General features: G+C 40.5%; 1 protein-coding gene across 1 annotated transcript in view; it reads left to right on the top strand.

Annotated features, from left to right (window-relative positions):
• LOC308326529 (uncharacterized protein) overlaps positions 1-7313 on the top strand; it is a gene marked incomplete at its 3' end in the record, with an annotated part of 119993 nt that extends 112680 nt beyond the window's left edge. Inside the window, exons 4-5 of the mRNA XM_080779458.1 lie at positions 5998-6096; positions 7219-7313. Coding sequence (XP_080635584.1) covers positions 5998-6096; positions 7219-7313 — 194 coding nt within the window. The remainder of the gene's footprint in view (positions 1-5997; positions 6097-7218) is intronic.
• Positions 7314-12709: the final 5396 nt, after the last annotated feature.

Genomic DNA, 12709 nt, shown 5'->3' with positions numbered 1-12709 from the left:
CTTATGGGATACTAGCTACTACAGGACTGTATACCAAGAGCCGTGCTTTACTGTGAACTAACATTATGTAACAGAGGCAAACGTAAGGTTCAGAACATTTCTCCTGAACCTTACATTACGTGGCAGAAATAAACAAAACAAGCACCAAAGCGGATGTATTTTATTTTTTATATATATTTTTTTATCCCACAATTTTGTAACCCATTTTTCACCCCTGACTGCGTCAATCCTAATGTGATCCTGGGCTCTACACACCCTCCACCAACCTAGTCCCCATATATGGGGGGACAAGGGGAGAGCAACGGACTTGAACTCATGCTTCCTTCATGCCTGAGTGTCCAAGTTGCTCCTTTACACCTGACAGGGGGGAGTTTCCCTGGTTGGACGTATAGCGCGTGGAAGGACTCAATTGCAGTAAAACAAATCGGAACTTTGAACATTCAGTGGATTTTCTGATTAGGCAAAAAAAAGTTCTGTGATTTGCCTGAGGATGGTGATGTCACCGTCCACTAATTCCACCCCCTCTCCTGGGGGAGAGGGGATGAGAGGTGATGCAGAGGTGATGATTGACAGACAAAATCCCTCAACACTGCAGTGACATCTGCTGACAAATTGTGCAGCTCAAAAGTTCAGAACACAGAAAACCCCCGACCACAGAAAATCCACTAAATGTTCAAAGTTCAGGTTGTTTTGGGTGTAACTGAGGTCAGAAAAGCTAAAAGGGGTGGGGGGGGGGATCAATGACAATGTATGTCAAGACCTTGATCTCAAAGACCCAGAGAGCAATGATCTCTTTGGAGACTAAAGACAAAAATGTACATAGAGGCAAGGCAAACAGAACCCCCCCAACATAACCTCCCAGTCCATTTGCTTTCAATTCGCACTAGAAAATTGCACAAAAGATATACTTAAATATTTTCCACCATAATCCGCATCAGCCTCGTTGACGGTAGACTGCTTGGCGAGCGCTGGCGCTTTGGCATGGGGGTATAAGAAGCTTGTGTACAGGGTTTGATCAGGTCAGATCAACATATGCAATGTCAGAATAGATCAGCTCCATATATGGAGATCTAAGGGTGGTAGAGGGGACAATATTCTCTTGAGTGTACAGGGTTTGATGAGGGCCCAGGTAGGGCCAGGCGTTAATTTTCGGGCCTGTTGAGAACTCTATTTTTCTCTATGCTGGGCGCGGCTACACTATATAACTTTGGGGCAGGCCCATCTAGAGTTTGAATGGACAGGTATCAGTCAAAAGAGAGACATCGAAGAGGAAGGATGGATGGGGAAGGATCAACATATGGAATGTCAGAACAGGTTCTCCACGAGACCTGGGTGGACAAAAAAATACGATTTCATAGTAAATGTGACTTGCGGACGCAATAATTACTAGAACTGCACTCTGTCGAGTGCCAACTTGAGAAGTTGAAATTAAATACTAAAACAAGTACATCTTTAAAGAAAACCGACATTGATATAAAATACAATTGTTTAGTTATAATCTCTCCTCTTCAAAATCATTAAAGAAACAGTAAAGATATCTTTTACTTATTTGTGTCTTGAAGTAACTTCTAAAAACCTCCAGAACGACACGAAATAATTAAATATTATGCTCTTATAAAAGTTTGTAATTCTTTATAAATGATTCTGAAATGTTGATTGATCATCATTGTCCTATTTAATACTTAATTGGCTGTTGACGTCAACCAATCTATCTTTCAAAATCATTTGATGGGTAAAAGTTTAGTTGTTATAAAGACATTTCGGGAATCTGTATGTGTGTGCGACTGTGCGTGTGCGCGCGCGCGCTCACACACATGTGTGTGTGTGTGTGTGCACATTCATGTGTGCGGTAAGTTTTGTCCAATATGGAGTTCCAACGGATTCCTTGAGTTTTTGTTCATCCGTTCTTTTCTTATAGGCTAAAATTCTTTATTAATTGTGGGCCAGTAATTTCCCTTTGAGACTTAACAGTGATTAAGGGCCATACTGTACAAATAAACTTGACTTTTGATAAATAACACTTTTCTTCATGCTTGCCAACAAAGATTCCCAGTACACAAACGGTACAAACAGTTAAGGATATCCAGGATTATGTAAAAAAAAAAAAAAAAAGAAAAGAAAGAAAGAAAAGTCTTAACCATAACTGCCATTTATTTGTATGACAAATAAGGAAAATAGCCTATGAGCTCACTGTGCATTGCATTGCAAATCATTTGACGTTCACTTTTGATAAAGTCAGCTAGAGGTTATGTGGTTCACATACATTTTAAATTAAACAATTAAAGCTGCACTATGGAAAGCTCTTTTTCCATCAGCTAGGACTTGAAAGGTGCTGATAATGTATACCATTGAGCTAATAGAGCCTGCCTGCTTGCTCAGGGGATGAATTTAATCTTGACCATCAGGTGAAATTTGTGCTGCATCCTGTGTCTACTTGAGACATGATGTTTGACATGATAAATGTCTCAATAAAGAGCAGGGAGACAAAATACAACCACCCCAATTGTACAAAGGATATTGTACTCTGGTCCATACAGATAATAAAAATGTATTCATTAAAAAAAAGTGAAATTATAGGGAAATCATCAAACATTTGTATGTTTGATATATATGTTTGATAACTGAATGTATTTAATTCAGTCTGGCCAGAAGCAGGCATAAAACATATGCCCACCGGCCATAAGAATGAATGACATAAGCAGATGGGTGGATTCACACTCCATTCCACCAGCAAATCAAAAACCCGTTATTCTGACCTGTTCCATTGTGATTCCCATTATGTGTGATCAATCCAGTATTGTAAAATATTCTTCACTATTGTGTCTGCAAACACACAGACCAGCTGATGGAATGCGTATTTATACAGTATTATAGTAGCCTATATTATGTAGCCTACAGGAATACACACATAATAGATAAGAGAGCAGGGCAAGGCAAGTTTATTTGTACAGTACATTTCAATGCCAAGCCTATTCAAAGTGCTTTACATAAACGCTAATGTACCGTAGAAAGAAGCGTAGAAAGTCATTTTAGCCCTAAACTATGAAATGCTTTATAAACCAACAGTAGTAGCCTATCTATCTACAGTGAGCAAGTGTAAATGATTTTGGAATATTTTGAAACCTTTTAACACAAATAATTCTCTTATGGGACGTCTCTGGCACATTTACAGGTGGTGGTCAGCTGCCAAATATGCAATTTGGGTGTCCCTGAAGCTTGCGGTCTTCAAGTAGCCAGAATGTCCAATGTACAGTATATTATTTTGATAATTGTTTAGACTGATTCTAGTTTATTGGTTTACCTGTGATCCTAGTTTACTGAGGCACTACACTGTCTCTCTACAACTGAAATATGTGTTTACCTTTCTTATTGTAAGTCGCTCTGGATATGAGCGTCTGCTAATGCTTAAATTGCAAATTGTAAATGGAAAATTGCAAATTGCAGAACTACTGTTTTAGTTTACACCCCTGCCACTGCCCCAAACGACTGTGTAGTGGGGAGGGGGACACGGGGGAGCATCCCCCCCCCCCAACTTCTCTCACGTCTGAAATTATTTTTTTGGCAAAAATATGTTTTTTGACTTGTCATTTACTTTTTGGATACGATTAAGCATTGTAACCCTATAGCCGTTTCTTGTGTCTGTGCACGTTGCGCACGCAAATGCACGTGCATGTGTGCGCGCACACGCCTTATGGGCCATCGGCCATCCCCCCCCCCCACTTCTAAAAGTAGCACTACAACACTGGGCAGTGGGTTTCAAAGTGTGGCAGTAGGTGGAAGTTGCTAAAGTTTGACAGGAATTCAATACGATAAAGGAGTGGAATTTACAAAATGAGTAACCCTTAAAGCCTTATCATGGGGAACATCAAACAACACAGTGTTGTCTGTTTCTTTGGTGGGAACCGAGGTTCAAGTGGAGGTCAGCGATACATGCCAAAGTCAACAGTGACTCAGGAAAAATCAGCGGTGGAAAGTAATTTACTGAAGTACTGTACATTCTTAAAGTACTTTATTTGACTGTCTTTGACTTTTTGATACTTTATACTTCTACTCCACTACATCTGATAGCTATATATTTTTACTTACTTTTTATTTTAGATTTGTATTAATAAACATTAAGCTCTATTTTATACTTCTACAAGTTCACAACATGTCTATTTTTGAAGGATTGACATATTTTTAACACAGAAAAATAAACATATGCATAATTCATAATTTTCATTGCAGTTTCAGGATTTACAGGAAGTGTTAAAACAAAAGGTTTTCAGTTAACAGGTTAAAGCTCTATATTGTGATAATTGTTGCTATAGAGCAGGGGCCAGACAATATGCAGGTCCCTATACCCTACACACAATCTGTATTTTTATAATGTGTGTTGCTTATATCATTTAGAAAACATCTCATCAATTTCTAATCTAATTATTAGCCTAAAGGCTCATACATAGTCTGGATTTTCGGTGGTTAGGTGACCACCGAACTATACAACATGACGTCACGAGCCACGGTGAAGAGCAAACCACCGCCACCGCTCCAGCCCTTCTCTGTTTTTACTCCCCACCGCTCAACGTTATTTCAGCTCCGGTGGTCAGCTCACCACCGGAGCGGTGGTCACCTCACCACCGAAAATCCAGAATAGGCCTTAAGACTCACACGTGGCTTCCGTGTGCGGTTAGGGTTAGTAATGTTGGATTATTGGAATGTCGGACTAAAGGCTCATTCATAGTCTGGATTTTCGGTGGTGAGGTGACCACCGCTCCGGTGGTAAGGTGACCACCGGAGCTGAAATAACGTTGAGCGGTGGTGAGTAAAAACAGAGAGAAGGGCTGGAGTGGTGGTGGTGGTTTGCTCTTCACCGCGGCTTGTGACGTCATGTTGTAGTTCGGTGGTCACCCCACCACCGAAAGTCCAGTGGGGCAGTGTGACATGAAAACTCATTCACAAAGACACAGGAATTATCAATCATCCATCATGGTCAGTATTCATTCCAAGTATTAAATATTATAGTTGGATACGAGCTGACCACCGATCAAAGAGAGATTTGTGACACCAAAGTAGGCCTATATTTCACAGGTTTGAGCATTTATTTCCCATTCACCATGGTTTCCACAAAGCAAAGAAATTGAATACATTAACGATTAGAATTCAAACAATATAACAATTATATTGCAAAGTTAAAGTAAGTATAACAACTGAGATCAAAGTATTTTCGGTCAATACAGAACAGAAGTAAAGGCTTACAAGTTGTAGCGGTCCCCGCCGAAAGAAGGTCAAGACTTGAACTGATGGTAATGAATATATTTACTGTAATTAAAGTCCAATCAATTAAGGCACATGACTTATATAAATCATCGTATTATAGTGTACCCTTTTAACAGCTGTTTTTAACTCCAATAAAGTAACGAAATAGCCTCTTTTAACCCTTTTTAAATGTAAAGGACATGAAATACTTGTAACCATAATGTATGAAATATAGTCCGAAACAATTACCAATTCCTTTGCAAACATAACACAAAAAATAGCAAATTAAACTCTGGCTTAGTTATAGTTTAGTACATTATCCATACTTAACACCATATACTTAGTTGTAGAAATACGTTTCTTAACGTCTTTCAAACTACCATAACCATAGTTGACGAGGATGTAAACCAGTGGTTCCCAAAGTGGGGTCCGGGGACCCCCAGGGGTACCTGAGGGAGTTCCAGGGGGGACCCATCTATTTTGTTCATGTTCATAAAGTGCTAAAGTGTTTAAAGCAGTGGTTCCCAAACTTTTTCATGTCAAGGACCCCCAAATTGACACTACTTAGCCTGTGGACCCCCATTTGAAAAGATATGCCAGGGACCCCCATAAGAGAAGACGTACACATTTAGACGTCTACATTTAGATGTATACATTTAGACGTATACATTTAGACAGTGTCCCCCCGAGTGCCTCCCCAGTGTCCCCCCGAGTGCCTCCCCAATGCCTCCCCAGTGTGCCCCCCGAGTGCCTTCCCAGTGCCTCCCCAGTGTGCCCCTGAGTGCCTCCCCAGTGTCTCCCCAGTGCCTCCTCAGTGCCTGCCCAGTGTCCCCCAGTGTCCTCCCAGTGTCTCCAATAGCAATACAAGAGCAATAATACAAATTAATCTTAATGTATTAATCTTATTAATTAATGAATCAAATTAATTAATTAATCAAAATTGCGGCATTTTTGATGATTTGACAAAAATGAAAAAATCGATGGGTTATAGCCCATGTTTTTTGAAATTTTGGAAAAAAAAAAGTTATCCTCGTTTCTCATCATTTTGGACCATGGGCTATAGCCTATATCGTACAGCATACTATAGCGCGCCGTTTTTCATCATTTTTGATGATTTGACAAAAATGAAAAAATAAAAAAAACGATGGGTTATAGCCCATGTTTTTTGAAATTTTGGAAAAAAAGTTATCCTCGTTTCTCATCATTTTGGACCATGGGCTATAGCCTATATCGTATTGTAAACAACACAAGCCATACACTTGTACCAATCTTTTCTCCCAAACCCCCCCCCCCAAAACGTGTTAACATTCTAACATAGCAAACACAGTCCGTGGTTACTAACCTTATGCCTCTTCTTCGGGGGGTGGCTAAAACTATACTGAAAGTCTTAAAAGACTAATCATAAAAAGCGCGGTATGCTTTGTACACAAGCAGCAACACCGCGTCTTCTTTCTCTCGGATTATGTAATCCTTTTTGCGTCGCGCATGCTATGACGTCACGCTTCCTCTCTGGGTCGCACCATAGGTCGCACAGGTAAATGATAAGTCATACAAAACTTCGAAATAAAAGTATTTGGCTCAACCTTTTACAGTCTATGGGCTCAACACACAAAAATAACAGGAAAACGACCTAAAAAACATGTAAGTTTCACAATAAAAGGTCTGATCACCCAGGAATATAATGATTTAGTGCAAACTGTAATTTGGTTCGTTACACAAGTACTGCATGGCTGCCTGGGTCGGCGCTATAGAATGATGTGGACTGAGTGACTGCTGCATGTGTGAGTGGGGGCTGTATTGTGGTCTGAATGAGGGCTTATAAATACACACCCCCGGACTACCATTGGCCAGTGAGTTAAGTGGTGATGGCAGTTAAGTGGCTAATGCCCTCAGGCTGTGAGCCTTGACACAGTATCATACATGGTCAGTATAATGTCAGATAGTATCATGTCAATATCATGTTGTGCCACACTGACATAGGTAAAGAGCCTTATGATGCCGAGAGGAAATTGTCTTGCCTATTTGGCAGCCATCGCAAGATGGTCTGCAGTATCACTGCCACCATTTTGGATTGAATTTTCCAACTTGCTGCCTACAAACATAAAGGAAGCTCCACACAAATAGTTAACTGAAATAATGTTCCGAGCACAAATCCAACATTCAAGTTTAACGATTTATTAACTGTAGTCCATTAACATGGTATGAAGTACAAACAATTGTATATTTATTTTTTGCAATACAATGTAATGACATATGGCAGGAATGGATTTTTTTTATTGCCTAAAGTCATAATGTGTAACATCCAAGTCTTTCTGGTGAGACCTATGGTAGCTCCATTGTTTGTTAGAACTGCAATTCCCATAATTCAGATTGAAACCAAATCAGGGAAGTACTGCACCAAAATGAATGCCACAGGGTCCTAGCGACAAGTATATTTTGGAAGGCAACAACCTTTTCAGAAACGGTCTGTACTCTGTAGGCCTATTAATTAACATTAAAATACATATTTTTGGTACAAGCATCGGGGCAGACACTCACTTCTAAAAATAACTTGTTTAATTGAAAAGAAAGAAAAAAGTTACATAGTATGACTTTAAGCACAATTTTGAAAACAGTGCTCATTGATCTAAGCACTATACACACACAATTCACACAAGTAGCAGAGCACCTCAGATCTTTATCAAAATGAAACACTTCATTCAAAACTATACAACAATTTATAAAAGCCCAACTTTGTCACTGTATGGCACATACATTGTTCATATGATCTGATTCTGTTTGAATTAATTGCTGTGTTCCATCGAAAACACTTTTTTTAAAAACATATCTTCTAACGATATAGTTTGAGATCGATTTTTTTTCCAGAGATATTGTTAGTAGTAGTAGTAGATTAATATATATGTGTATATATATTGACCAAACATAACACACAAGACCAGTACTGGTCACAAATAAATACATAATAATAATAATAATAATAAATAAATACAATACCGGTAGTTACATTTCCTAATATTGTAAAATCAGTCAATACATCCATGCGTTTTGAAAGTTTGCAATTTGCACACACACACACAGCAAATAATATGAAAATAACTAAATGTACGTATATAGTACATAAACAACAACAATAAAAAGCATGAATTATGTACAAGAAAGAAAGAAAATACACATCATTTCATTTAACTGGTTTCGGCTGTAGCACTTTGTTCACATTCTATGTTCTTTCTCGCCAGACAGTGAGGGAAGAATCTTGTTGAATGACAAAGCCACCCTGGGACAGACTTCTCCTCTCCCCAACAATGTTCTCATCCTCCCTCTCCCTCCTCTTACTAGAATACTGCCTTCTGTTGTTCTAGAGACAGGTACTGTACACTCACCTCTTGCCTTTCTAGTGCTTATGCCTGATTGGCGAGTTCACATTTAAGCACCTATAGGTGTCTGTACACCTGATTTTGAAAGGCAGTGCTTTGAAATGGCAAAGAAGTGACATCATGTCAGATTTCTGTGTCTAATGTAGAGACTAGAGAAGTGTGCTATAGTATTTTGCAAAACACATACAGTACATGTGCAGTGTTTTGCAAAAGGTGTGAGGCTGAGAATGTGCTTGTAGCCTAGTTGTGCAGATCTGGGCTGAGGTTTTGAGTGTTAGGGTTCCACTAACTGTCTGCATGTTACATTTCATGTTTGTGCGTGAGCTATTGTAAAAAATAAAAACATAGGACATACTGTAATATGGCATAACTAGTTTGCAAACATATATTTTCTAAAAGCACCTATTAGGGTACCTATTGTCTTTGGGTTATCCAACTGTAATAACAATATAAGTTTAGGGTTATGTTAGCTAACATAGACAGTCGGTTTACATAGGCTAGTAGTAGTTAGGTACAGATTCTATAGGTAAATATTTCTTAATTTCTTATACTGTTTTTACATTCAAACAAAATGTGGTACTCATCCTTGATGCAATTGTCATACGGTATGTTACAATTTCAGTGCCTTTGAGAGAAACTCATTGATTGACTGACATCTTTATTAACAAAACACATATGCATAAACATATATTTGCAGTGCACATATCTATCAAAAGGAGATAAACACAATAAAGGTTGAGCTTGTTTCCGTGGTGGTCTGAGTGTAAGGAGTGTGTAAACAGAGTGCCACGTGTTGGGGGCACTCATAAATCCAAGTAATATAAATCCATACAGGACAAGCAGGCATCAAAATGATAGTGATCGAAGGCGGTAGTCTGAGGTTTAAGAACATTTATAATAACAGTAGAAGACACGGAATAAAAATAAAATGCATAAGAACTTCCTCTAGTTTCAATACATTGTTAGACATAATAGCCTGTATGACTCATGCAGGTGGCTATACAGAATGATCTATTTTTCATGATTCATGACCTTCAAGAGCTCAAAACATCACGTAGCAAGACAGAGTTATAGTACTGTACATGGATATTATACATTAGATAGCACACATTCAGTATTTCCTCGGAGGAAAAGCATTTCACAAAATTGTATTATATTGAAAAGGAATATAGTTTAATTTCTTTTTTTATTGACGCATACCAGTGTTGTGCATACACGTAACCTAAAAAACAAATTCCCAATTCACCATAAAGTGGATAAACTCTTAACTGTGATTGTAAGGAATTGTGCTGCCTCCTTGTGGCGTCAGTGTCTTCGTCACACACACATTTGTCAGGCGTAACACTTATAATAGGATGCAACATGATAATTTCCAGTAAGACATGCCACAACATTCATTATATAGGGCCGTTCACACCATAACTATAACCATAACCGTCTTCCTTATACAGTAGTTGTGGTGTAACTCTTTTTAACCACAACTACTCCCCCCTCCATGCCTATACTGGGGGGAACATTCGCCAAAAATAGCTCATCTACAAGCTCAAAACGCGAAACAACGCGTTTTGAGCTTTTATATCAAATTATTTTTTATAAGACATTTGGTTTAAGAAGTGGTTAAAACTTAAACTTTATAGTCATAGTTATACTTTGTGAACAGCCCTATTCACTAGAAACTGTCAGTAAATGTTTCAACTGCGCAGAGGATGTAACCGTATGGTACCTGGGGCTGGTGAGGGAGGGCGGGGTCAATAGTAGGTGGTCTGCTGTTCGATTATAGCAGTCTCCTCTTTGCTGGGACTGATTCTGAACACAGAACCATCCCGGTCAAAGTGGGCGCCGGGACTGTACCCGATGCCGCCCACCTTCTGCCACCACCACCTGGCCGGGTTGATGCCGTCGTCCTCCGCCATCGCCTCCCGCACCACGCCAATGTTCCACAGGACGAAGTGGAAGAAGGGCAGGCAGACCACGCACAGCGCCAACGTGATCAGCACGTGGGTGGCGGGGCGCTCCCCGAAGTCCACCATGTAGATGTAAACCTCGCCCCTGATGTCGCTGGCGTAGGCCAGCCAGTACGGCACGACGAAGAGGATATAGAGGCAGCCGGTAATCAGGACGTACACGCAGTGACCGAGGTGGATGGGCATGGAGGACAAAGTGACGTCCAGCAGGGTCTGGAGGGTATTGACCACGTGGAGGTTGAGGCTGAAAGCGGTGAGCGGATGGCGGGACGCGGGGAAGCTGACGCTCCAGTACAGGGCAGAGACGGTGAGGGACAGGGAGCCCTGGGCGATATGCAGAAACCACTGCAATGACAGAGACCGGCCCAGGCAGCCAGGCAGCGGAAGCACAGCCAACGAACCTTCAGAGAAGACAAATTCACAATAGTAGTAGGAATAATAATAATGCTGCTGCTGATGATAACAATATATGAATACAATAAATGATATATGGGCTATGTCACTGGGGTAAAGTTCCTGTTCACTACACAGAGACTAGGGATTTGAAGCATCCACGGTGCATCCAGCTTGGACGAGCATCCATATGAGCACACAATTAACCATGTTCACGAGAAGGAAGCTGGGAGAGGAGGGCAATCTTTGTTGCTGCATCAGCAGGACTGAGCGTTGTCTGGTGGATGTCATGATGTCATATTTCGTCATTTAATTCATAAATTGTAGGCCTAATATAGCAGCGCACACTGTGCCCGAGGATGTGATCTAAACTCTAAAAGTCATGTTATTCATGTCAATTTGAAAGCAACTAGCAAAACACCCAAGTATACTTATACCGTAGAGTACAAAATCAACTAAAATGAGGTCTAGTGTATAACAACGGTCCGTCTAAAATAGATTTTCATTTAGTCTGTCGACCAGAGATTTCCGCCTTCTCGTGCATCTGGGGAAATCTAAATGAATTGATTCGGGCTTGAATACTTGAGAAAACCAGCAGTAACAAACCTGCACCCCAATGCTTTGAAAGTCAATCCTAATACCATCCCATATGAAGATTGTTTTTTCCGTGATGCTGTTATGTTTTAAATGTCTGAATTGTTTATACCCAGTTTTAGCCCATTTGATATATCTGCCCTGTGTTTCTAACTGCTGTACTGCCTTTGGCAACTAAAAGTCCCCCGTGATCAATACATGTATGTATGCATGTTTGTAGGTAGGTAGCTAGGCAGGCAGGTACATAGGTATGTAGGTAGGTACTACTGTACTATGCCGGTTGGTCAGGTTTCCCCAAGCTGTTCCAGACACATGCAGCTGAGATGAGGCCGTGGGGCAGACTGAGGACCAGGTGGAGGAATTATATTTCTATGCTCGCCTGGGACCTGTGTGGGTCTTCGTCAGGTATACCCGATATATACCGCATGGTATGCCTCAGAATCCCCCAGTCAGAGCTGGATAATGTGGCCAGGGAAAGATAATTCTATCTGGGGTTCTCTTCTGGAATGGCTACCTCTACGACCCATCTTCGGATAAGTGGTTGAAGATAGAGGATACATGGTTTATGTCTTGTTGCTTTACTTTACTTTGCTTCACCATTAACATTGAGTAGAGTCATGTCTTACCTGGATAATTGATCTTCTGTGTCTGACAGTGGCGCCTGACGACTGCGAACGCTGCCACCAGGTTAATGAGAGCAACCAGGTAGTAAAGACCCATCAGACAGTAGCTAACGTTAGCGAGGCATATGAGCCACCTGGGGGTGTTGAAGAGCAAGCCAGTATACACACACCAGCTGAGTGTATAGAGCAGAATAAAGAACCGGTAGAACAGCCAGAGACACGGTGGGATGTTCCACTGAGGGGAGGAAGACACATTAGCCTGCGGTGAGTTCAAAACTGTACAAAGCATATTGCAGTTTGCATCCTGTCATCCCAGCCCTTGGTGTATTTACTTTACAAGGTGATATCTTACACTGGGCTCCATGCAGCTTTATTAACATGTTGACTAAATCATGTTTGGAGCCCCTGTTAAAGATGTACTTCAGCCAAATAATACCCACCCCCCCATCAATTACTCACACAGTGAAGGAATTATTATTATTATAGAGCACCGAAGTCTGACGTCACTTTCAGTAGAGGGCGT

Source organism: Protomyctophum bolini, assembly GCF_963924005.1.
Source record: "Protomyctophum bolini genome assembly, chromosome: 2".
NCBI lineage: Eukaryota > Metazoa > Chordata > Actinopteri > Myctophiformes > Myctophidae > Protomyctophum > Protomyctophum bolini.
Note: the sequence above shows the minus strand (reverse complement) of the source record. Positions and strands in the feature narration are given on the sequence as shown.